Here is a 27,985-nt window from a genome sequence, read left to right as displayed (position 1 = left end):
GCGGGCACATTACGAACACCCAGCTTCAGAGAAGACCAACAAATAATTCACCAGATAGGATGATGATGGGTGGGTGAATCATAGGCCATCAGCTGACAGACTTGGGTGCTGATTGATTGACTCGCGAGTTATCTTGCGTTACAACTACCACGGTGGTTGTAGCGGTACGTCTTAGCGAAGTTTGGAGCTTTCCGAGAAAACGATTGCACCATTTTCTTAGAATACCCACAGCCAAGACGAATTTCCTGACAAATTCGTAGTTTATTATTTCATAGAATGTGAATCATACCTTGTATGGTACCAGATGAGTTGAAATAAGCTAATTTTCCTTCCCTTATAGTAAAAGAATGTGTTATACAACTTGTAGATTACTTTAGAATTCATACAATACTTCTCATTGAATCATATGAGGAAAGCAGGGACCGATAAGTGGACGTATCTAAAGAATTGCATCATATGATAGCAAGACTTTGGTACAAGATTGTCTCAATATTGCGTGAACATGAATGAATTATACTTACGTTCGTATTTCAGCTCGAATAGCATTGCGCATGTGTGTATGTGCATAGCGAAACTACCCATACCATTCAGTAAAATAAAGGATTAAGTAAAGTTAGTATATATTCCTCAATTTTAATATATTTTCGTCGCTTGGGTACGAGTTAATTGTAGGGAATTTTCTTCATTCAATTAAAAAGAGATGACGCGAAATTAAAAACTCACCCAAAAAGTCATTTACGTTCGTATTTCAGCTCGAAATAGCATTGCGCATGTGTATATGTGTATAGCGAAGTTACCCCTTTTAAGCACAGTCAGTTAAATAGGGGATTAAGTAAAGATATATTATATTCGTCAATTTCAATATACTTTATTCGTATGGATGTAGTTTAAGGAATTTTCTCGATTCAATTAAAAAAAAAAGAGACGACGCGAAATTAAGAACCCACCCAAAAAGTCGTTCGCTAACCTAACGCATGCGCAATACGGAGCCTCTCCCTAAGAAGCGAAACTCCCGTGAAGAGGATCTTACCTTTGCTGACGGATGCTAAGCCAATGCATCAACTTTGATAGTGTCTGTTCGACCGCACATTGTTCTGTGTCAAGTTTGTGAAGTGAAACATGAAATTTAAATACACCAGGAATAACAACGCACAGGTGAGGAGGAGTTAGAAAGAGGAGGTGTCCTCGATTTTTAGTAAAGTGTTAGGTTGGTAATGGCTGCATAATACGATGTCTCATCTTGGTGTTCGGAATTTAGCCTTTCTTATTATTCACACAATGGGTTTCTTTCGTATTTTTTAGCACTGGTTTATGGTGCTGCTTATATGAACGGGCCGGAATGAGATTATTCGTAGAAGTCGCAATTTTAAATGCGCATTGAAAGAGAAAAGATGTGAACAATGTCTGGAATTTTCTACTCCATATTTGACGTCAGCCCTCAGCAGAAAAACCCTTTTATAAGCCTTGCTATCATTTCTGTCTCGATTTCCCCCGATTATTATAGATCATAGCTTTATCCGGCATAGTATTCAGTTCTTAAAGCCAAGAGATAATCGAAATTAAGCTCAATTTTAAGATTGGCATTAAAGCAGGGTGACGGCCTTGGGAACGGATCAAGTCCAAATGTCCCCTTTGTTTTTTTGAGGACACACAGAGGCCACTATTTTCAGGGTTTATTTCGCCCCCATTTTCGCCATGCAAATAATAATGGGGCTTTTGCACTTACCATTTTTTCCTGTTGCTTTTCTTTGTGTAGTTGTGGTCATGTACGGCCCTGGTTCATTGTTTGACCAAGCCCTTATTCTATGTAGCTTTCAGTGGTCTGTTTATACAGGATTATCTTCGTGGGTTAGCTGTTATTAGCTTTTAGCTTATTAGCAGGATTAAATGCTTTAGAATCAACCCATATGGTAACAGAGACTTCGTACCCTTGACGTAATCAACACCCCCACAGTAGGCCACTAAATAGTGCCTGGTTATTTAGTATTTTCAAAATGTATATTAAATATAATCAATGAAAAATAAAATTAATGGTTTACGTAGTAATTGTGTTTGACATACAAAATGGCATAATGTATATAGTCTCGTCTGGGATGATTTCATAACCAAATTGTTGATAATCTAAAGCCTATTGTATAGTCGGTGGACCATATGTGTATAGGGTAATTATATGTATATAGCATCAAATTCTCAAAAAAAAAGAATTACTATTCTTGAAATTCAAAAGCTGAGAAATTCGAAGCCGTGATTCGCTGCCCTGTCAGTAGGCTAGACTATTCAGCTAATGTAATTTTTGCTAGTCTAACTCTATTAATACACCTTGAATTATTCCAAGATTTCTGACGATTTGGAATAGAGTATCATATGTCGGGTGAATTAAGGCGGGGTCTTATGGCTTAATGTCGTGGTGTACTACGTTAAGGGGAAACGGAGTTCAGGGTATCATAGTGATGGTGCTTGGGTAAATATATACCATCTTTTGTTCCCACTGGTAAATATTTATAGCCTTATGTTCGTATTTTATACATTAAGATATTGTGTTACCCAAGATGTGTGGTAATTTATGATTTTTTTTTTATATAAGTAAGATAGCTGGATAAATGTCGCCAAATTTTAAGGAATCCTGTAATTTGAGTTTTTTTTAGCCAACCTATCCATTGCATTATTGATTTTGCTTGTAGTTGGCAGAGTTGAAACAAGCTAACAGCTTTTTGCCATTTTTTATTAATCTAACTGGCTATATTTTGGATAACGGTTACTCTTAAAACCCTAATTAGTTGTGGATTTGAGAAAATATGCTTGTGATCTAATCTAACTAAGGTTACTGTGTCCTACCTGAATGAGAGTTCGATGAAAAAGCTCCTAGTGTCGGGGGATCCTTTGTTCCTATGGACCCATCAGAGTGACCCATGGTGTCATATATAATTGTTCCGACACCAATACAAACGCTCCGCTCTTTACTAACACGCTCATTAACCCTTTTACCCCCAAAGGACGTACTGGTACGTTTCACAAAAGCCATTCCTTTACCCCCATGGACGTACCGGTACGGCCTTGCAAAAAAATGCTATAAACTTTTTTTTTTATATTTTTGATAATTTTTTGAGAAAATTCAGGCATTTTCCAAGAGAATGAGACCAACCTGACCTCTCTATGACAAAAATTAAGGCTGTTAGAGCAATTTAAAAAAAAATATACTGCAAAATGTGCTTGGAAAAAAATAACCCCCTGGGGGTTAAGGGTTGGAAATTTCCAAATAGCCTGGGGGTAAAAGGGTTAATCTCCTATTAGTAACTCTTCTAGGAGGAGAACACTCCGAAATCAAACCATTGTTGTCTGGTCAAGGATAATACCATAGCCTCTGTACAATGGTCTTTCACTGTCTTGGGACAGAGTTCTCTTGCTTGAGGGTACTCTTGGGCACACTATTCTATCATATATCTCTTCCTTGTGTGTTTTTAAATCTTTTCTAGTTTATGTAACATTTATTTTAATGTTGGTTTTCTTAAAATGTTATATTAATTAATTACTTTTTGTGTAGTTTTCTTATTTCCTTTCCTCGCTGTGCTATTGTTCCTTGTTGGAGCCCTTGGACTATTAGTATTCAGCTTTTCCAACTAGGGTTGTAGCTTAGCAAGTAATAATAATAATGATAAAGAACTCAGGTTTCTATAGTTAGGAAAAATACAAATTACTCCCCAAATATATATATTTTTTGTAATGTTACCACTAATTTTGCATTTTGAATACAACTGTACAATTCAATCTAAAGGTAGGCTAAATATGTGACACCTAAATTGTTCTGAATAGAACAGACTTCATTGCTTTCAGTGTTTGTTCAATAATGATCTAATCCAGAAATTGGTGTGGTGGGTGCTTGAGATCATTTGAGTGAAATTGTTCTATTGTAACATTCACATATGTTATATATAATTTGAATTAGATAGAGGATCGGGAGAAATGGTGAAGTATATAGGCAAATAAAAAAGAAAACTAACATTACATGTATTGTGAGGTCTGAGTGATAGAAGTTGTACGAAATATAAAGAAGCAGCCTTATCGTGTGGTAAAATATGATGGAGTAAATTGACCCATTTTATCAATCCACTGAAAATAAAATATAATTCAACCTTGAAACACCTGAAATGTGACCATAAATACTTTGCTGTGGATTGACTTCATTGCTGTAGTGAAGTTATGTTTAAAAATGATAGATGAGTTAGGCATGACCCATTCAACTGACCTAACACTCGGCTTGCTGGCTTATCAACTACTGTACCTTCGCTCTCAGGGCATTGCCAGCCATTGAAAATTTGGCGTCGGGCTTTTATAGTGATGATAAAGGAAGGCTGGTCTAGATCATGGTACTGTGCTAGCTATTTTTCTGTTGTTTCCTTTCCATAGAGAGCACTACTGTGCGGCAAAACATTGAATTGAATTATTGTACCAGTAAATTAAGAATGTATGGTGACAGACACCTTAGACTTTATCTTGTATCACTACATCACAAACTATTGTACAGTATTAGCTTTCATGCTAACCTGAGTGTGGTTGGAACCTCTGTATAATTATTGATTGGGGATGAACTGGGGAAAATGATTAAATTAGGTAACCTTGCATTGCAATTACATCAACGCCATTCGTAGTCAGGGTGTACAATCTATGCTTTCCTTGCTGTAGGATGGAACACTGCATTTGGAAGACTTGAAAGGTTAAGGGATCTGGTCTAAAAACCATGTCCCGTCTTGGTAAAGTTCCAAACCCTGAATGATTACTGTAAATTAAACTCGTACTATAGGAGGGATCAATTGGGGTAGTGTTTACTATGACAATGGTCTGCTACACCTGGGTCTTCATTGTCCAAGAAGCATCTTGAAGTGTGAGATCAGTGATGTAGGGAGTAATAAGATTCCTATGGTTGACCCCTTTTAGGATGGTTCAAGCTGAGACATAACCAAGGAGGATTTCTTGGTGTAGGTGGACCATCGACATGCTTTTTTTCATGTTCTCATTCAATTCGACCAACTTCAAGGACCTTTGTCCTTTCTATTAGCTGGAATTCCTATGTAATTTTGTCTGCAATGGCCTGTGTATTGCATTCAAGGTTTTTTTTTTTATCAGGGAAATGGCACCAGTAGCTTCCTGGACACACCAAATAGTTATTTATCTGTGCCATTATTTGGACCACTGATTTCCTTGCATTGGATACCTCGGTCAAGCTTGTGGGTTTACATTTGTGTCCAAATTTTCTTCCCTTAATTTCACTGGCATGTGCTTTGCTCATCCATTAACTAGTGGAACATTTAGCCTTTTTAGTAACTAATGAACTAATGGGTAGTCCTTGATAGTATCCAAAGAGGAAAGGCAAAAGCGTTGCAAGTCTTTATTATCGATTCTGAGGACTATTTCAGTGGGATAAATAAGAATACACTTACGTGGGACTTGTGTATCCTTTTGGAGAATCCGGTTATCTCTGTCCAACCCCCAGGCCTACTTGTCCATCATCAAGTTTGTTGCGAATGGTGGTAAGCCAGTTTGTGTTACCATGGAAATAGTTTTTTTCAGTAGGTTCATAATATTACCACCCCTAAAGATTGGTTGGCAATATGTGTGCTAGGAAAAATACAATTTTCGTAGAATTTGTCGTTTTTAGTAGGTTCATAATATCACTAGCCTATGTAGTTACAATTGGCACATAGTTGGAAGACCTTGTTAATGCCAAACATTTTTCAGGTTTCAACGTTATGGGAAATTCTACGAGGTTAAGATAAGTGGTGAGGGAAATGCATATATCGAGGTTTTCTGTTGTATTCTCTAAACCCTTAAAGTCCAATCAAGTGGAGAGCCCATCTTCTGAACCTGTGAAGTATTGTCCATTTAGTTAGAGGAACTAATTCTTTACATCGGTATCATCTCTCCCCTGTCAAGCATTTGGAATCTACTCCTTTGGCTTTGGTGTCGCAGTTTTGTCATGCTACTCAGCCTCTCTGGAATCAATGAGAATTACTGACCTGTACTGTCGAAGTGGAAATTTTTAAAGCATAATAGTAGTTAGTCTTGAGGTTTGTCTTGGGACTGAGGAATATGTTTTAAATATGGCTGCTCTGGATTCTACCATCAGAATGGCCTGTAGCAAATATTTACTGGGTTATTTTAGTGCCTGGTGGAAATAATGTAGTTCACTAGACATTTTGCAATGGCACACCCATGAGGTATAAACTTGCATCCATAACCATGGAGAGCAGGTGCAACGTTGCAAAAGGCTGGCTGACGACAGGTGTACCCCTTTCTTTCCACCAGGCTGACTTGCAGAGTGATGGACCGTATAGCCCAAGTGATGTAAACCCAATCCATGGGTTTTGTGTGTCACAATCTTAGTTGATTGTTTCAAAATGCTGTTTTCTTTCCTTATATCTGATGTTTGACAACATCGGTCAGTTCCATTTTCCTTGGTTCAATCTTATTGCCCAACTTTGTGGGACTGCAGGGTTGTCTCCATTTACACATTTGGTATGAATAGCCTCCCAGGCACCTGTGCCAAGTTGTATGGCGATTGTGACGCAGTTCCGGTAGGCTCTGCTGCTTCCTCCGGTGCCTTGGAAGACTGCAGAGGTAGCAGCAGTAGGGGATTCAGCGTTATGAAGCTTCATCTGTGGTGGATAACGAGGGAGGGTTGGCTGTGGCACCCCTAGCAGTACCAGCCGAACTCGGTTGAGTCCCTTGTCAGGCTGGGAGGAGCGGGGGGTGGGGTCCCCTTTTCCGTTTCATTTGTTTGATGTCAGCTGCCCCCCAAGGTTGGGGGAGGTGCCTTGGTATGTGTGTGTATAACAAATATTTCAGTAATACAGATGACGAGTTCAATGTTGTCTATTGTTTAAGGGTTAAAGTTTAATCTTGGTATTACTAACCATTCATGTCAATCTTTATCAGGTACTTGGAAACCTATTAGGTATGATCTATGTTAGTACATGAGCAGGTCAGGTAGTATTGAAGTGATTGTAATTTTCTAATTTCATATGTTAAACAAGAGAAAAATTGAAAATGGATTGCAAAGAATCTTAATTTATGCTTCCAGCACTTTTAATATTATTTTGTTCCGACACAGAGACTTACCTCGAAACACTTTCTTAGGAGTTACTGGTATCTCCTCTCAAACGACCAGAGTTTTGTGTAGTTTACCCTACTCCCATTCTCTATAGTGACCTGAAAAGCAAGATGCTATAAGCCCAAGGGCTCCAATAGGGAAAAATAGCCCAGTGAGGAAAGGAAATAAGAAAATTGGTAAACGATATGAGAAAAAGTTAACGATAAAATGTTTTGAAAACGGTAATATCAAAACAGATATGTCATATAAGCTGTCAAAAGACTTTGTCAGCCTGTTCAGCATCAAAATTTTTGCTGCAACTTTGAACTGTCCTTAAGGTGTGGTCATTTATTGGCAAAATCTAGTGAGTAATTTAGTCTAAGATGCTAGACTGTGAATTGCTACAGTTCTTCGATGCCAGTAACAGACGTGATGGCGGCTACTGGTATCCGTGTCAATTGAATTACTTCAGGACATTCTAGAGATTTGTGAAAAGTATATAACATCGTGTACTGTAATATATAATCATTATTTGTTCTAACTACTATTGCTTGTACCAAGTTTTCATTTTTTCCATATTTTTTTTTAGCACGGATCAGTATTATGGAACTAGAGTTGCAATCTTGACCATCTATGAAATGGCCTTTTTGATCGGTGATATCAGATGCATGGGTTGACTTTATTCCTAATTGTAAATAGAATGTTAAAAGCAGCTCATTTTTATGAAATGGGAATTTTGTAAAAGATGGTTTGATGCAACACTTTTTTTTTAGAATATGTATAGATAAAGATAAGTCTGATACTTGATGGTATGTGAAAACTATTAAGAAATTGATACAAATATTCCCTTTTTTGTATTCTAATGTTGCTGTCAAAATTATAAAGAGTAATTCCTATTATAAATGTCTTTCAATTGAAAATCAATTAAACTAGTTGCAATTCTCTATTGATGGGTTTAGTTCAAGGTCTTATGTGCAGTATTGACAATACTGTTGAAATACTAGTCCATACTTTCCTAAACTTAACAGAACGATCATGACCGCGCCATTTATGGTATGGTATCTTTTATAGTGGAATGCCAGTTACCACAAAAGGTTTGTGTTTTGGTGTACGCTGATACTGTGCCGGTTAAAGAAATTTCATGAAGGTGGGTTCATATAGTTTGTTGTTGTAGGTCCCTCCAAAATTTGTATGACTGGAGGTAGTAAAGGTTTATTGTATGGATTAGCCAAAGGTTGGTTCTTTGATTTCATTATCAAGAGGGAAACGCAGCGGGGTTTGTATTGCTTTTAATCTTCTTAATCCAGGTATTATTGCGCAGTAGTTTTAAAAAAATAGGGCTTTTTAAAATCATCTTGAGTAATTTAAAAAAAAAAATATATTTTTTTTTTATAAACATCTGCAGTAATTTAGAAAAAGACAGGGTTTTTTAAAATCATCTTGGGCGTAAGTTAGAAAAAAAGGATTTTTTTAAATAAATCTTGTTCAGTAGTTTGGAAAAATACAAGTTTATGAATTTTGGTTCTGAAAAATGAGAAAGAGGCAAACGGTTTCTTGTATTTTCAAACGTTGAGCCACAAATTTATAAGCAATTGCTGTAGGTTTGTGGTGCAATGTTGTGGTTGTGACCATATGTTTATCTTTTTTCATTATGAAACATTTTTTGTAACGACCCCTCCTTATCATTTCAGCTGTCCAGTGGGCGAGGCTACACACTTATGGAGTTATTGAAGGGCTCTGGCGAATTCTGCAAGGCACAATATCACATCAAATAAAGCTGCTTGAATCATATGTCATCTTGTGTATGAGTTTGCAGTGTGTCAGTGTGTGAAAAAGCAGGAGACTGAACTTGGTGATGGGGTAAAGCGAAGGCGGGAAAATTAGCGGGTCCTCTGCGGCTGCGTTGTTGATTGCCGCTGCTCCTCTGCTTCATAGTCCCCCAGGCTCTAGCTGTAAAGGAGAGAGAGAGAGCTCTTCTTCCTTCTTTGGCTAGCGCTCTTCGGCTAAATCAAAATTAGAGATCAGAAAAGATCTGGTTGGCCAGATTTTATTTACTGCCAGATCTCTTCCTTCACTACCCTCATTATCCATAATATTTTACTAAATTAGTTTCGGTGGAAAAAAAAAAAGCCTCTTAAGTGTGTCTTGTGTGTATATAGTGTGATTGTGAACGGTGTATAAAATCAGCCTTTTTATATATAAATATATAAATATATATTAAATATATGTGCATATGCTGCAATAGGCTATATATTTGTAAAAAAAAAAAATAGAGGAGATTTTTAGTGGAGATCTCTTTTCCCATCACGTCTGAAGGTGTCTATCCTCGCTTTTTATTTTGAAGCTCATCGTAGATATTGCCAACTTCCTGTCATTGGGGATAAAGCAAAACTACTTTTCAAGTTCCTGGGAAGAGAATACTAAACATCACTGGATCGGTAAACGCGAATCCTCTTCGGGTGTTACACTTGTCTTTTTATTTATTTAGTCCTTTTGGGCGTTATGAGTGCAAACAGCGCCAACATGAGATCCAAAGCATCAGACCAGCCCCCTCGGAAATCGAGTACAAGAATATGCGCTTCCTTATCACTGACCGACCCACTGATGCCACCATGCAAGCCTACATTGAGGTAAGATTGTCTAATGTTTTCTAATAATACAGTCGTATAAGGTTCAACCGGGCTTATAATGGTGATAGGGAAAAAATAGTGCAGAATTAGATATTCTTGAGGGTACACTCGGGCACACTGTTCTATCTTATTTCTATTCTTTTATTTTTTAAAATTTGTACAGTCTTATAAAGTTCAACTGGTCCTATAAGGGTGATAGGCAAAAAAATTAGTGCAGAATTAAATATACTTACTTGGGGGAACATTCAGGCACACTGTTCTCTCTTATTTCTCGTCCTCTTTTATTATTTCAAATTTTTAGTGTTTTCTAATAATATAGTTGTATAAGGTTCAACTGTTCCTATAAGGGTGCTAGGGAAATAATTGAGTGCAGAATTAGATATATTTACTTGAAGGTACACTTAGGCACACTGTTCTATCTTATTTCTATTTTATTTTTTTAAATTTGTACAGTCTTATGAAGTTCAACTGGTCCTGTAAGGACGATAGGGAAAAAATAGTGCAGAATTAGATATGCTTACTTGAGGGTACACTCAGGACATGGTTCTATTTTATTTATATTCCTCTTTTATTTTTTAAAATTTGTAGTCTTATAAAGTTCAACTGGTCCTATAAGGGCGATAGGGAAAAGATAGTGCAGAATTAAATATACTTACTTCAGGGTACACTCTGGCACACTGTTCTATCTTATTTCTATTCCTCTTTAATTTTTTTGAATTTGTAGTGTTATAAAGTTCAACTGGTCCTATGAGGGCGATAGGGAAAAAATAGTGCAGAATTAGATATGCTTACTTGAGGGTACACTCTGGCACACTGTTGTATCTTATTTCTCTTCCTCTTAAATTTTTAAAAATTTATACAGTTCTTTAAAGTTCAAATGGTCCAATAAGGGCGATAGGGAAAAAGAGTGCAGGATTAGATATACTTACTTGTGGGTACACTCAGGCACACTGTTCTATCTTATTTCTCTTCCTCCTTTTTTTCAAGTTATTGTACTTTAAATATTATGAAAGATCTATTTTAATGTTGTTAGTTTTTAAAATGTTTTATTTTAATTGTTCATTACTGCTCTTGCCATTAATTTATTTCCTTGTTTCCTTTCCTTACTGGGCTAATTTTCCCTGTTAAAGCCCTTGGGTTTATAGCATATTGCTTTTTCAACTAGGGTTGTAACTTTTAGTAATAATAATAATCTTATAATCATTTTTCAATAATGCCTTCTGTAAATGATTCAGTTCTTTTTGGAAGTGTGAAATTAATTTCACAATAGTAACACTTTACTGAGTAGTTTTCTTTCTTAATCTAAAATTTTGACAAATGGTGATTTTTTTTAAGGTTGGTTAGAAAGGAATTTGAGTTGTCAAAGGCAAAAGGTCAAAGAATTTTGTTTCGAGTTTTTATTTATTTGTTGGCATAGTCTTGTGGTATTTGTTTATAAAGTATATTGGAGCACTATACTGTGATATGGTTATAACACTGATAAGGCATCTTTAAAATGGCAAGGCTATACACTATACTGCTTTGAATAGTATAGTGCATCTATAAGTTTTGAAATAACCGCAATTATGGGCATACCAGTCGATAGGCAGTTGGTGTTATGAAGTCCATCCTAGAGCAGGACACGCTGTTGATGAAGCCCTTTGCCAAACTGGGAAATACCAAAGATGTTTCAAGAACTAAAAGCTAAGAGATTTCTGCTGCAGTTGCCAGAGGTAGTGTCATTGTGGTTCAGTCATCAAAGGAGCCAAAATGCACTCTTGAGTCATAACTATCTTGAGAATGAAATTGTGGGGGATTTTGGAAAAAATGTGAAATTCTCTCTCTCTCTCTCTCTCTCTCTCTCTCTCTCTCTCTCTCTCTCTCTCTCTCTCTCTCTCTCTCTCTCTCTCTCTCTCTCTCTCTCTCCTCTCTCTCTCTCTCTCTCTCTCTCTCTCTCTCTCTCTCTCTCTCTCATCTCTTTTTTTCTCTTTCTTTTTCTCTCTCATTTTCTCTCTTTTTTCTCTCTTTTTTCTCTCTCTCTCTCTCTCCTCTCTCTCTCTCTCTCTCTCTCTCTCTCTCTCTCTCTCTCTCTCCTCTCTCTCTTCTCGCTCTCCTCTCTCTCTCTCTCTCTCTCTCTCTCTTTCTCGCTCTCTTTCTCGCTCTCTCTCTCTCTCTCTCTCTCTCTCTCTCTCTCTCTCTCTCAATAATTTCTGTACTTTTATGCAGAAATACATAGATATAAACTAAATTTGAAAGGTTTAGTAATTGTCACAGGCTGTCTTATCATCAGCTGCCTTTATAATTCCTTCCCTATGTGTGGTACCCCAAGCCTCACTTATCTAGTCAGGTGGTCTCTAAGATACTATTCACGCTGTTAGTATTCACGCTGGTCTGCGTTTATTATTAACGAATATGGTTCCCCATAGTTCATGAGATGTGATTTTGGTATCCCTGCTTAAGCAAAGAAGTCTGCCCATTCTTTTAATGCCTTTGCCAAATGTTTTTGTGTATTGATTTGTTTGTGAGCAACTTTACAAAGAACTACTGTACCGATTTTGACAAAACTTTATAGTCTTGTTGGGTATGACCCAAGCATAATTCGGCTACAATTTGGATAGAGTACTTCAAAGCACAAGTATGGAATAGTACTTTGAAAATAACTGCAATGCTAAGTAGATGACAAATATTTTTTTAGTTAAAAATTATGCAAAAACTACTGAACTAATTTCAGCAAAATTTACTGGACATGGTAAACATGAAAATATATCGAAGTACAAGTACGCAATGTAGTTAAAGAGCAAAATAAGGTTGCTTAGCACGGCTAAGGCATGCTTTATACTGAGTGCCCCCTCTAGTTCAGGATGTTACCATGTTACGTCTGGCTTAAGAGAGATTATGTCACAGTAGTGACAGAGCTGTGACAAAAGAATGTCATGAATGTCCTGCTTGAACTTTAGAAATTTATTTTTTTTTATACTCTGGCAAGTTTGTATAAATCCTCGGCGTAGGGTGAATGCATAATTATCATCATCATCATCATCTCCCATGCCCATTGACGCAATGGGCCTCAGTTAGGTTTTGCCAGTCATCTCTTATCTTGAGCTTTTAATTCAATATTTCCCCATTCATCATCTTCTACCTTGCACTTCATAGTTCTCAGTCATGTAAGCCTGGGTCTTCCAACTCCTCTGGTGCCTTGTGGAGCCCAGATGAACATTTATGCATTTTTTGAATGCATAATAGAGGTAGAAAACCCTATCAGCGTTATTGATAGAAAGAGGAAATGTGCTTTTTTGAATGATGGTGTTTTACCTGAAAAGGTCATTGAGCTTTTACAAAGATTTTAGCAAAGAATCTTATGGATGAATTTAATCAGAATCCCGTTCGACTTGAAAATGTAAACTGCTTGTTTGAACTACAGTTTGGATTTCATTGAAGAAAGATATATAACTTTCAGTACGTGTGAATGGCAATATTAACTGATTCATGGACAATGCTGAGTGGTATTTTTTTTCTTGGAAACTTATATCAAGGTGTTTGTTGACGGAAGGATAGCGTAACACTTGTGCAGTTCGGTAGAGTTGTCAGGTTCGGCTATAGGTATTAAGCAAGAACTCGATAGTCCAATTATATACTAGTTTTGGCAGGACAATCTTGTACTAGATATATTTTTTCCCTATAAGTATTTCTTCCCTGAAGTTAAATACTTTTAACAGAAAGGTTTGGAATCTAAAGTCTTATAAGATGAAAATGTTTTAATGTTTTTACCTTTCAATGTGACCCTCGCTGCTGCTGCCTTTCAACTAGTTTATGGTTTTGTGTTGCTGCCACTTGCACGAGAATGTTTGTTGTTCTTCTTAGAGCTGTAGTTGAGGATTTTCCTAATCGGCATCTTGAAATTCTGAAAATCATTTCCTTTCGCAAATGACCTCTGAATGACCCCATGAGTTCAAGTTCTTTAGGTAATGCCTAAAGATCATGATGCATTCCATTGCATATGCAATTACGTTAAAACTACAATAGTTGAAGTAACACTAAAGGCCGAACCATTCAATGGAAGTGACGTTGGGAAAAACCGTGAATAGATTTTGAGGCTTGTTATAGTCTATTATGAAGTAGAGAACATTCTTCAGATGTAGAGAGAAGTGTACGAATAAGCCATGTACGGTACTTGATTGGTATAGAGTTGGGTTGAAGCTTTTAAATCAATAATATGAAAAGAATTTGAATTATTTTATAGTACTAGTATAAACAATTAGTTCATTGTAGGTTGAGCTTTGTATAAAAGCTAAAAGTGTTAGGTTATGAAATGCAATCCTTGAAGGACATGCAGTAATGTGCAAGTTAATTGTTGAATAACTTCAGGTTTAAGAATCCTGCAGCAACAGTTAATAAATTAAAAGAATCCAACTTATTTGATATGAATATTTTTTGGGAACCTAGAATAATGAAGAACTTGCGGGGCCCAATGAAACACAGCCACCCCTCCTCTCATCACTGGCGGTGCAAATCCAGGAGTAAACAAACGCCTAGGTTTGAAGCATTAACAAAAGGTAACCCATATCGATAGGTAATGATTGGAGTTCATTTAATTACAGTAATGATTAATTGAAAGCAAACTTAATACGGCTGCTATTAAATGAAAGCAAGGTTAAAACGGCTGCTATTAAATGAAAGCAAGGTTAAAACGGCTGCTATTAAATGAAAGCAAGGTTAAAACGGCTGCTATTGAATGAAAGCAAGGTTAAAACGGCTGCTATTAAATGAAAGCAAGGTTAAAACGGCTGCTATTAATTGAAAGCAAGGTTAAAACGGCTGCTATTAAATGAAAGCAAGGTTAAAACGGCTGCTATTAAATGAAAGCAATGTTAAAACGGCTGCCATTAAATGAAAGCAAGGTTAAAATAGCTGCCATTAAATGAAAGCAAGGTTAAAACGGCTGCCATTAAATGAAACCAAGGTTAAAACGGCTGCCATTAAATGAAACCAAGGTTAAAACGGCTGTAAGTGTTTTGCCAGAAACCATGCTAAAGAAAATGTGAGCTGGGCTTGAAGGGTTTTGCCTGAAAGGATAGGATGGAGACATGCTGTAGAAGAGACATGGAATTGGCCCATTAAAAATGAGCCGTCATAATTAATGGTGTATACAAATGAGACCAGAATATTAGGTTTGTCTTTTTGTATTTTTCTTTAATTGCAAGTAAATAAGTAAACAATTCCTAGTAGGTTAGGTAAAAATGCCTGATTTGCTTGCTCCATAGTTTAGTTAAAAAGTGGGGCAACTCGAATCTTAAAGTTGCGAAGTGTGAGGTTACCCTTGTTACCTTACACTTGCTGCCATTCACCCATATTTCCTTTTAGTATAAATTGGATATTCAGTCCAGATGTTCTATTTTCATGTACAAGCCATCAGTCTCATGTACATATATCAACTTTTCTTCTATATTTAAAACTTTTTTTCTTTTCGTCAATAAACACAATGTACATCCCCTCTTGTCTGCATGTACCAGCACTGCTATTATCCTTGGTGATCTGTCTTATTTTAACTTGTCAGTAAGAAGGTTGTATATTGAGTACTTCGCTGTTTACAGTAATACCGCTAATCCACAATTATAGCTCCAAAGGACGTGTGGATTTGGTCAAAATTCAGACTTGGGAAAGTACCCTAGGATAGCCTGGGTTACCCTAAATTTGTAGCCTAACATTTTTAAGCATTTAGAAACATGCATGAAGTGCTTTATTTAAAGAAAAAGCCAAGTATTTGTAATTTATTAATTAAAAAATCTTTGGAGTAAAGTACAGTTATGTATTTAACATGCTGTACTGTGTGTAAGGCAATTAGCAAAATATTCCTGAAGTGTTTTTAACACTAATGTCAGTGATGATAAACTGATAAGTTTTCAGGAATTATGCCAAAGCTTTTTAATTGCACGTTGGTTAACCACAGACTAGTATATTTTCATTAACTGTATCACCAAACGCTAATATTAATTTAGCCTAATTTCAACCACTAAGGTTTTGCTTCCGATTTCATGAACGTACTGAAGCTGCCTCTCCTTGGACCGGACAATGTTGTGCAGGATCGTCTTCTGGACACCATATTGGGCTATTGCATAAGATCTAGACCAGCCAAACTAATATCTCCAGCTGGGTGGCCAGAGGAAAAAGTTTTATATTGGTTAACAAGTAGTGTCATAAGTGCACACACACAAAGACGCCATTAAAACATCAATCCTTACAAAGCGTAAGAAACCACAACGAACGCGTGAAGTCTGCATCGTGATGTCCCCACAGAAACTGAACCACACTCGGGAGAAAAAGCTACAGAACGGAGACAGAGCCTATATGCTATTCTCCCCTTAGCCCCTCCCGTCCCCCAGGTTTAGTTATTACTCAACTCTTTAATCCCTCAACCCCCATTCACCATCAAATAAGCCAGTCAGTTGACAACATCTCATAGAGCTTTTAGGAGCATACACTTAGTCTTTGGCAACTTTGCCTGGTTGAGCAGAGGTAATTTTTTGCTTCTATTTAGAGAATCTAAGTATTTATCTCTGATCCATTTAGATTTGCACATGCCCTGATAATTCTGGGTACAAAATTGTGAATATGCACTAGAATGCATTGATAGGAAGAGATTATTGGACTAGAAAAGTTTTAATAATTTGTAGGATTCTTAAATAGTTTTATTACACTTAGTGAATTTTTTCTTTCCCCTATTCCTTTTGAAACTTATCAGTTTACTTATGTACCGTACAGCATACAAAGGAAAAGTTATCCTTTAAATTCATTTCTTGTAAATTTTTTCTTAATTTTATATAGCTATACAGCATACAGTCACATCCTGAACACTCAAACTTCCAGGATATCCATTTGCCATTGCATTTTTTCCTCCTCTTCCATCAGTATAAATTTCCAAGTTTTCCATTGTAGGGTGAGACACCTACTGAATGCTTAGTATTTTCTTTTCATTTATGCATGCTCTGCATAAATTCCTTTTGGGTTCTTATCTCGGTTATTTTATCTGAATCATTGTGGACTTGCCATTTGTCAGTGGTCTGTTAGTTTCTCATCTGGCACTGAGCTGACTGACAGCTCTTATCATCTTATTACATATAGCAGCTACGTCAGGTTATTCAGCCTCGTCATTTGTGATCCTGTACTATATACACTATACTTGTACAGTGTATTGTTTCGGTGCTTTCCTGGCATAACTTTTATTCTCTAAAGAACCTTTTTAAAATTGGATATTTCCTGCGTCTCCTAAGTTAAAGCACAAGTTTTCATTGTAAAAAAATTGGTCTAATGGAATATGATTACATAGCTTTAGTCCTCCATAGACAATGTGTGTTTAAAAGTGAATGGATTAAAAGCTGTTGCTTCTATTTTTCTTAGGCCCTCCTAAATACTGACTACGTTTATATGAGTAAAGTTCCATGAATATCTTCTATAAAAAGATATCTGCTCTTTAACAATAATACTATTATCATCTTTCATCTTTATGCCATTTGACTGGACACAAAATTTTCTACTCCAATTACAGGTTGCAATGAGAGTCTCACTTTCAACATTTCTATTGACCTCACTCTTTATCTGTAAGATCACTTTACCACTTTTAAGTCAACTTTGTCATTGTTACCTTAAAAGTATTTGTAACTTGTTACTTTACAGTTAATTTCAATAAAAAGATTTCCATTAAAATTTTGTAAAGAATGCATTTCTGACCCCATAATCAAACGCATTCAGCAACTGGAAGCGTCTCTTCTGTCCCTTAACATTGAAGATTCACCATTGTATTTTTGTCTAAATGACACCACCACATATGTATTAGTACTGCATTTCCCTGAAACTACCCGAGATTCATATGCTATTCATTTAAAAATGGAAGTGATTGGATAAAGATTTTTTTTTTTGCACGGAAGACCTTTTGGTCCCGAAGGAAAATGAGAAGACATAATGATCGGTTGTGCTATTGACAAGATGCTTCATTCACTAGTACTTTTCACATTTTATAGACTTCAATAGCTTTTTGTTAAATTTCTAACTGCCAGATCCTCTTTCCTCCAGAAACAAGGTAGCTTTTGTGTGGCGTAAAGGGAAATTTTTAAATTTCTAGGGATTGTTGAATTTCTTTTTAAAGGAACACCACATTGATGTAAGGCAAGCATATATTGAAATAGCTAGTTAATTTTTAGAATGTATCATGTTTCTGGTACTGTCGTTGCCTGTGATCCTATGTTGGATGAAGTACTGTATTACTGACAGTTACTTTACTTACTTTAAGGGCTGCTTATCTGGTCCTGTACAGCAGGGGAATCCTACTCTCTACAGGACCTCTACGGTCGTTTTATGATGTTCATTCGGGAGCATTTAACATTTCACAATTCGTATTGTTCGCTTACTGTTTGATCATCACTGTCAAAACACTCGCAGAATAAGGAAGTCTCCAGTTTCCTCTTGAAAGCCTTAATATCTTCAATTATTCGGATGTCTTGTGGGAATCTATTTTATAGTCTCGAGGCCGCATATTTAAAGGCTCTAGAGCCTACAGTAGACATGTATCTAGGTTCTAATAGTTTGAAACCATCTGTAACTATTCTTGTGTCAGGACGCTATCTTGACATGTAGCAATTCTTAGATATTTTGGACAACCGGTTCTGATAACTTGGTGGGTTATTATACATATTTTAGATTTAATTCTCGCTTTAATCGCCAGCCAATGTAGATCAATTGCTTTTTTTAGTTTCCTCCATTTTTATAGTCCCTCTAAGAGCTTGTTCTAGTGCATTTTCAAAATGCTTTCTCAAGAACCCTCATATGGTATGATATTCTCTTAGTAATTTCCTGGTAAGACTGCATAGAATATTTTTATTTTGCTGTTTGCCCATACTGTATATTACTTCAAAAGTTCAGAGTTGCAGCAATATGTTTTTATAAGTCTCTATAGTTTATATATGATAGATGTGTTTTAATGTTCTTAGAATATTTTATTTTTATTGTTTATTATTTCCCTTTAGTTTATTTCATTATTTCCTTTTCTCACTGGGCAATTTTTTTATCTAGAGCCCCTGGTCTTGTAGCATCCTGTTTTTTCAAGTAGGATTGTAGCTTGGCCAGTAATAATGAGTATGATAATAATGATAATAATAAAGATAATAATAATAATAGTGTTGTGCTTTGGCAGAATTTCTACCTTTTTAATCATTTTACATTGTAATGGTGAACATTTGCCTTAACGTACAGTATGTCTAATTTTGTTTCCATGTACTGTATGAGGGTCAACTTTTTAATGACCTGTTTTCCAGTTGCTTTTGAGCAAATCACATGTTAAACATCATGTTCTTGGGATTTGGTTTATTTTGAAATACTTATAGCTCTCCAAACCGTCTCGGGTTTTGTATTCTACGTAGGACACTGTCGGCATTCTCAATCTCTTGATTTGTTTTCAGATCACTTTGGTCTCTTAGTCCTTTTAATCTCTTTTGTTTTTCCTAAATTCATTTAACTCTGTAAAGCTATTTTTTTTTTGTCCACATCTTTAATCCATTCCTGTCATCTTAGTGTGTTTGCCTCCTCTTAATCTGATTCTCCATAATTTTTTTTCCCCTGCCTGTTCAGTGGTTACTTTCCTTTTGGTAAGGGTAGAAGAGAGACTTTAGCTATGGTAAGCAGCTTTTCTGGGAAAAGGACACTCCAAAATCAAACCATTGTTCTCTAGTCTTGGGTAGTGCTGTAGCCTCTGTACCATGGTCTACCACTGTCTTGGGTTAGAGGTCTCTTGCTTGAGGGTACTCTCGAGCACACTATTGTCTTGTTTCTCTTCCTCTCGTTAATTTGAAGTTTTTATCCTCTTGTTATTTTCAAGTTTTTATTGTTTATATATGAAAGATTCCTTTTAATGTTATTACTACCTCTTAAACTTCCCTTGTAGTTTTTCCTTATTTCCTTTCCTCACTGGGCTATTTTCCCTGTTGGAGACCTTCGGCTTATAACATCCCGCTTTTCCAACTAGGGTTGTAGCTTAACAGGTAATAATAATAATATTCTCTGACAGAGCTTAATGTTTTGTTTTCTACAATAGACTTTGAATTTTAACACACCAAAGGCTAGAACCTCTTTATTGTATATGGATTTCCACTTTGAGTAGAAATTATAATGGAATTGAATGCCTGTTTATGTAGGTACCTCTACCATCGTTAAATGTTGACATCTGTGAAGATAGGAAACCATCTCGTAGCTTTAGCGTCTTATATTAGTTCCTAGTATTTTTAACCCGAGTTTTAAATTTTCGCATTATATTTGTGTGGCAATGCTGATAGTTGATGCCATTAGATTGAAGTAATTGATATTACTGTAGTATTAGGTCACTTTACTATCTTAGTATTGTAGTTTCTTGCATTTTACAGACAATTAGAACTTTGATTTCAACTTTGAAAATAATTTCTTTCATTATTTACAAACCTATTTGTCTTGTACAGTATTACCTTCTTGCTATGGATGATGAATTTCCATAGATAATATACTATGATTTACAATATTTTCAAAGACATCAGATTTAAAAGGAATTCCATGTATGGGATTGATTTCACCTTAGAAAATGAATATGATACTTCAGTTTTGACACTCAAACAATGGCCAGGTGAATCCTTGTGAATTAAACAGACAGGATTTGGATTACTCTCAATTTTTTTCATCTTATTTTAAGCCAGATGTATGAGCACCCTAAGACCCACATACATGTCACCAAGCCCATGTGGAAATCATCATCATCTTCTTTGTCTACATCTTTTCCCACTTCTATGTGGGGTCGATGTTTCTGGTCAGCTTTCTCCATCTACCTCTGTCCCACACCTCATCACCGGTTAATCCCGTTGATCGAAGGTCATGAAGGGGAAAAAAAAATGGGTCTTTAACTTCATGGATGATGGTAAAAAATCCTGAAAACGAAGGGTTAAGTTTACCAATTAAGGGAATGATTTGAAATTGCTACTGTCCATGGTATCCAAATAATATCGATTGTCACACGATGTATGAGGAAAAGTGGATAAGTTTTGGCCTGATGTGGTTTACAAAACTATAACATAAGGAGGTCTCACTCCTCAAGTCGGAGGAGCTTTTGTTAGAATTGTGCATACTTGATACAGTACAGAAAACCAATGAGATTAAGACTTGGAGAAGCTAAAGAAAACATAAAGGGATTGGTCATTGATCAGATGAATAGCCCTTAACCCTTTTACCTCCAATGGACGTACTGGTAAGTTTTACAAAACTCATCCCTTTACCCCTGTGGACGTACTGGTACGTCCTTGCAAAAAACTATTTACATTTTTTTTTTTTTTTGCATATTTTTGATAACTTTATGAGAAACTTAGGTCATTTTCCAAAAGAATGAGACCAACCTGACCTCTCTCTGACGAAAATTAAGGCTGGTAGAGCAATTTTAAAATATGTATTGCAAAATGTGCTTGAGAAAAAAAAAATGCCTGGGGGTTAAGGGTTGGAAAGTTCCAAATAGCCTGGAGGTGAAAGGGTTAATCAATTTGATTTAGGAAGCTATAGCTCCAACATGATAAAAAAGGTATATGTTAGCTTTTATAATGCAAAGGAAAGAACTTTATTATAATTAACTCATAGGGAGCCGAAGTCACAACGTCGGTTACCATGGCAACGGCCACCCTGGTTCAAGCATAAACACTGTTCAGAAGTATCCTTGTGTAGGATGACTGCTTTCAGCATAATGCTGCTGGTTTCCTACAACTCTGATGACAAAAAATAGTGTGGTGAAAACCACTACAATTCAAATCACATACTGTCTTTCTCCTATTCAAATGGGATAATGACTGGAAAAGTCAAGTTAAAGGGTGGCTGTGTTAGAACACTGGCAAAGTCCTAAATCTGTGAGTGCTTGAAGCAATTGCGAACCAGCGTATGGTAATGCAATGTCAACCTCAAATTTGTTGAAAGGCTAAGAGGATGAGTTACATTCTATCATTGTAAAGAATTCTCACAGACTGGTTGTGGGAAAACTATTTGTTTGGTAGCAGTTATATTTATGATTTCTTTTATCCAATAACCGAAATAATTAGGAATTAGCACAGATGGAATTTTTATAGCTTCTAAATGTTATGTTCTTCAAACTAGCCTTTTAGACAGTAGCCTATGGGGTTTGTTTTAACTGTGCGGTAAACTGATATGTTAGTTGTGTACAATAGGTAACATAAAAGTTAGTTATATCATAAGATGTGATATAATGTGATATATTTACACATCCAAAGGTGAAGTAGGGGTTGTATTGTTGAATATTTTTATACTATTGTATTTATGAATTAGATTTAGACAAATTTGTTTAATGATTGTTTACCTTGTGACTATATCTTCTCAAGGATTTGCTTAGAAGAATATACATAGTAAGTATCTTATTTATCGAGAATTTTTTACTAATAGAGAACCTAATTTCAGGAGTTGGTGAAGCACGGTGTGCACGATGTGGTCAGAGTCTGTGAACCAACATACAAGACTGATGAGCTGAAGAAGGCTGGCATTTCAGTTTTGGATTTAGTTTTTGATGACGGAACATTCCCCCCAACAGAGGTAAGAAGCCCAGTAAATGTGGACTGCATTTATGTGCTAAAGAGTGAAAGATTCTTGAAAAGGTTCCTGGCATTGAAGTAGAGTTCTCTTGCTTGAGGGTACACTCAGGCACAATATTCTATCTAATTTCTTTTCCTCTTTTGTTCAAGTTTTCATAGTTTGTATAGAATATATTTATTTTAATGTTACTGTTCTTAAAATATTTTATTTATCCTTGTTCCTTTCCTCACTGGGCTATTTTCCCTGTTGGAGCCCCTAGCTTTTTGCTTTTCCAACTAGGGTTGTACTTAGCAAGTAATGATAATAACAACAATTTGTTGGAAATTCCCTGAGTTGTGCAAAAATTATTTAAGCCTCCGTGCGCTTCATGTGGTTCACTGTTTGCATTACTTCATTCCCCATTTATATTAGCATTTTTATTACTGTGATGATGTAAATATGTCAATTTTAAAAACTGATTTTAATCCTTTTTTAATATTTTATAGATTGTCGAGGAGTGGCTTGGATTGCTGCGGCGACGTTTCCGAGAAGATCCAGGGTGCACAGTTGCTGTCCATTGCGTGGCAGGCCTCGGACGTGCACCGGTGTTGGTGGCCATTGCTCTAATTGAGCTGGGGCAGCGTTATGAAGATGCTGTTGAACTCATCAGGCAGTAAGAATTCTAATTTGAATCTTCTGAAATAAACGTCTTTGGTGAATCTAAAATTATGTTTTTCCTGAAGCAAGTTTCAAAATTTTGAGACTCCAAAATGATGATGGGAAATGCGTTTATAGCAGGCAATTCAATTCGCAGGAAACGTCGAGGAGCAATCAATGCAAAGCAGTTGGCATATCTTGAAAAGTACCGTCCCAAGTCCCGACTTCGTCTGAAGAATGGCCATAAGACCGGTGCATGTTGTGTACAGTAATTTTGTACACCTAATCTTTGTAAGTATAGTATTCTTGTGGTTTTTGTAAATATTTTGACAAAATATCTTGGAAAAGCTATAATTTCCTTAACTAGATAATTTCCTTAACTTTACCCTTCTTGCATTTACATGTCTATAAGATAACAGCTGGTTGTTTGTGAGAAATGTAGAATTATCATATTTTTTTTAGTGGCATTTATGGAAACAAATTTCAGCTCTTTATTAATGTAGTTGACTTAGTCTATGAAAAATTACACTTCAGTTTCTGGGTAGTACTAACGTAGATGATTTGGCATTTGTAGTTAATTACTGGTAAACTATTTCAAGGTTGAAGGAGACGCTAAAGTTTTGTTGAATTTCTTTTGCTTATTTCCCAGTAGAGTGAAATTGGTGGTCTGTCGACCCGATCTCTGTCTGTGGGGGTGTTTTGGTCCAAATTCATCTCCTGTGGTCATCTGTTGGATCTTCAAAAACTTTGGTTTGGTGTATCGGGTTTACTACACTTTACACCAGATACAGTATATAGTAACAGTTTCTTCTGGACTATAAAAAGTTTCAGCCTGTTATGCACATTTTCACTTACACAATGTATACTATTGTTAGATGAATATGGTTATTGTATTGGTAAATTACTATATTCAGTTGTCAACAATTTTGATTTCCTTTCATGCTAATTTTCTAAACATACTATGCTTGTCCTTATCAAGTGATTTTAGATTATGGGGGAAGAATTAATGTTGAGGGTGCCATTTGATAGTTACCACTACCAAATATAAAGTTAGATGATTTGCTAGAAGTAGGAAAATCTGAGTTTTCTGTTAGGAATAATTCAGTTTTTTCCGAAGGAGTCGTAAGAATTAAGAAAAATGCTCAGCTGAGACCGACTTTTTTCCTTCATGACAAACCGGGAAGTCGTATGACAAATCCTTCTCGTGGTTTGTACCTTTTTTTTTTTTTTTTTTTTTTTTCTTTTTTTTGAACTGAATCTATTTTTCTTACCTCCAAGATGAGGTTCTCCTAGTGTTAGGTTCCCAATGACTGATTAATTTGTGTTGAGAAAAAGGAGACCTGAATTCAAGCGTGTTTTGTTGAAAAATGTGAAAACTAGTTTGTCTTTACTGATTTTTATGATAAGTCATCTCCGTCATATAATATCTGTTGCTGTCAAAGAGGGCAAAGCCTCTCGGAACAGATATGTTGTCTAGAGAAGATAGTTTATATAATCATTGGTCCTGATGCAGCTATCACATACAACAAAAGTTTCCCGACGAGTAGTTACTCTTGGTCAAATTTTGAGATGACGAGTCGAGCACTATTGGGCGGTGAGGATGGTGCTCTTTTTCTATTCTTGATTTTAATTTGCTTTCAGGTGGTGATCCTCTTTGGAAATCTCATGTGATGCAGATGGGAACAAATTGGAAATAGAATGTCTAAAATCGCTAAGTACATAAAAGGGTATGGAATTTTTTTAACCCACTGAGACTACGATAGAAGGGTTATTGCCAAAAATGGGATGAAGTTTCAGTTGTTAAAAATACACAAATAATAAAAAAAAATGTAGATTGGTGTCTTAAATATTTTGCCCTCTTGCAATTTGAAGCTTTTTATGTGCTGTTCTAAATTAAGACGAAACATTTATTTTTTGTCCCATTTTTAGCTCAAACCCTGAAGTAGATGATGAGGTGCCCGTGCGCCGTTAGATTGTAACGTTGTTTTTAGTCAACATATTGTATATCTCACTTGATAGTGCATTTTGTTATGTAAATATTGTAGTATTTTCATTTTTTGTAATTTTCACTTGGAGAAATATTGGTAAATGTATTAAAAACATGAAAAAATTGAAGACTGCCCCAAAACTTTTGAATGTGTATTGTAAGAACCCATCATGGATTTTACTGCTGTCAACTTTTTAACTTCCTGTTTCTAGTCTACAGAAAAAGGAACCTCTCTTTTCAAACCATGGTATATGAAATTGTTTTGAGGTGCATCAAGCTATGGCTTCTATTTTACCATTTTGTTTTATCAATATTCCTTAGTAGAATGGACAGTGTTTTCCAAAATAAGGAAGAGATTTTATGACAATGAAAAATTATTTCTATAAATTCTGCAGCATTTTTAGTCTCCCAAATTCTTGACAATTATGATGATTAACTGGGTGTGGTGCCTATTTAAAACCTGCCTTGCTGTTTACCCTCTACCGTATGTACTGTACAAGAGAAGTTACAAGAAGGTACATACATGATAACCTTATACAGTATAGGACTGACTTGTGACTTGGTTTGATGCACTTGGCTTTTTATTTCTCTTGAATCTGAGACTCCATTTAGATATATTGTAACAGACTTTGTTTTCTTGGTCTCTCTTACTAATATGGTTCACAAAATAAAAAAAAGCATTATCATAACTCCCCCAAGTATAAATCAACCCTTCTCTGCATTTGTGTTGTGTTGAAACAAAATTTAAAAAGAACTATACCATCCAAAATTAAACAGACTTTTAAACCATCCAAAAAAAAAAATGACCTTTCTATCATTTACTCAGTATAGTTCACAAAGTTAGAAATGCCATTATACCAATCCAACAGTGGTATTGGTGTAAAGATTTAGACAAGATAGTTGGATACCTTTGCATGCCATACTTGGCACCCCAGACTACACCTCCCAAGAGGGATTTAGTTTCACAATACTGTAGTTATTATCCCTTCTTTTTCTTTGATTTTTTTTTTTCTCCTGGGTATTTTGATTTTTATGTAAAGGTCAAGTCCTATAACAATGGCCATATTGAGCGCAAGAAGCAGTGGCCAGATCATGTCAATTTTGCTAGAACGACAAGTCGTTTTGGGCGGCTCTCGTTGACCCATGTGTGTTGTTGCGTGGGACTCCTGGTGGCACCAATATGGTGTATAATGACTTCAGCCCTCTGTGGAGCTTGCCAGGACACACACACAGCCTTTGTAAGTGTCTGTATTTTTGGCTACGATAGCAGTGTGAACTTGTTCATAATAAAATGGTTTTTTGGTACTTTCTTTGTTTGTGTATCCTAGTTTGTGATTTCTATCTGTTATATGGAATTTTCAGTATTGATAAAGTTTATAATTATGATGAATGAAACCTTTATTTCTTGTTTCCTATCATCATCCCTACTTTAAAGGGTCAGTTGCCTAATGCCCCTCTTCAATGCCTTCTATCAAAGGGATTCTATTTCACTAAAGCGCATCTTCATATCATCCTTCACCTTATCTTGCCATCTGATTCTCTGCCTCTCTTCTGATGTTCTTCCTTAACAGGTTCCTCCCAAGCCCTCCATACTCCCTACTATCCATCCTCACCACATTCCCACATCATCTGAGTCATGACACACTTATCACCTCTAATATCTCCACTATCCATCCTCACCACATGCCCACACCATCTGAGTCGTGACACCCTTATCACCTCTAATATCTCCACTATCCGTCCTCACCACATGCCCACACCATCACCTCTAATCTTCCCATCATCCATCCTCACCACATGCCCACACCATCTGTGTTTTGACACACTTGAAACCTCTAACCTTTACTATGCTTGCCATTCTTAGTTCACTCTTTTTTTATCTTTCAAGCAGTGATATTCCCATAATCCACTTCTGCATTTTCATCTATTGTTCTCAAAAGCATTGGTTCCTCTTTTCATCTTTTAAATCTAAGTCTTAATTCTCCACCCATAGTAAGAGATTGCTCTAGTCTTCACAATCTGGTAGGGAAATGTATTGGAAGGAATTATAATTCATGTAAACCAGCATCTGTAGGGTTATACTTAAACGGGCAATCCAATAAAATTTGACATTTAACCTTATCAGGGAGGAGCCACAAGTTGCTGTCCCCACATTTCAAGCCTAGTATAGATATTAGTGAGGAATCCAGACTTAGCACCTGTGCAGATCCTTCAGCTATACAACCTGCTGCTTTCCAAGTCAACACGGGATGGTAAAGTACCCATACTAATTTTTATATTTGAATGATGTATGCAAATGCCTTTAAATCGTAGGACTGCCTTCCATAATGTTTCTGTAGTATTGTAACTCCTATGCTGTAATATTTGCAATGTTTTATGTGGTGTGGTTAACTTGCCCTTATAATAGACCATAAATCGGTAGCGACTGTCCAGTGGAAGAAAGTTCCTTGTCGGGAGGTAGAGCCATCAATGCATTTATCTTTTGGCATTGATAGATTTAAGGGTCTAAAGATTGTTCTTTTGATCCCTAGCTATACTTGCTTTATATCTTTACCTCTGTTTGTTTCCTATCTTCCAGCTTGCTATCCAACTGCTTATAACTCTTACTTAATGTAGTAATGCAACTGCAGGGTTTATTCCCATGTGGATACAAACTTCAGAGTCATTAACATGGGTTTACTGTACTCCCAAGTCATTTTGCAATGACCTGTAAAGAAAGTGCTTAGCTGGCAACTGCATATTGTTTATTACCTTCATGCTGGTTTAGCATCGTCCACTCATTCTCCTCTTAATCACTGTTGGTTCTCCTAATGTATGATCGAGATTCCATGCTGGATCAGAGAATGCCCTTTTTCTTTAAAGTGCTTTCTTTCAGTGTGCATTGGTTGTATTTGGTTTTTCAGGTAGTATGCAGACTAGTCCCGGCCTTGAAGGGCGCCCATGTGGATCCTTCATGAACTCATTAAGGGTCAGAGTAAAACCGCACCTATTAAGCCTAAACTTCCATGGTAAAGCAGTATTCTTTGGATACACCATATGATTTTTTTTTTTTTTTTTAGGTTATGGCCACCCTCTGTG

At 36.2% G+C, this 27,985-nt stretch overlaps 1 protein-coding gene across 1 annotated transcript; it reads left to right on the top strand.

Annotated features, from left to right (window-relative positions):
- Positions 1–989: 989 nt before the first annotated feature.
- On the top strand, positions 990–26,212 carry LOC137652476 (PRL-1 phosphatase-like). The gene is given in 7 exon segments (XM_068385907.1): positions 990–1,155; positions 8,776–9,617; positions 9,620–9,714; positions 22,153–22,284; positions 22,770–22,936; positions 23,078–23,211; positions 24,562–26,212. Coding segments are annotated over 5 exon segments (540 nt in total). The 5' UTR covers positions 990–1,155; positions 8,776–9,586; the 3' UTR covers positions 23,193–23,211; positions 24,562–26,212.
- The last annotated feature ends 1,773 nt before the right edge of the window (positions 26,213–27,985 follow it).

The sequence above is a fragment of the Palaemon carinicauda genome, chromosome 13 (assembly GCF_036898095.1).
Source record: "Palaemon carinicauda isolate YSFRI2023 chromosome 13, ASM3689809v2, whole genome shotgun sequence".
In the NCBI taxonomy this organism is placed as follows: domain Eukaryota; kingdom Metazoa; phylum Arthropoda; class Malacostraca; order Decapoda; family Palaemonidae; genus Palaemon; species Palaemon carinicauda.
Note: the sequence above shows the minus strand (reverse complement) of the source record. Positions and strands in the feature narration are given on the sequence as shown.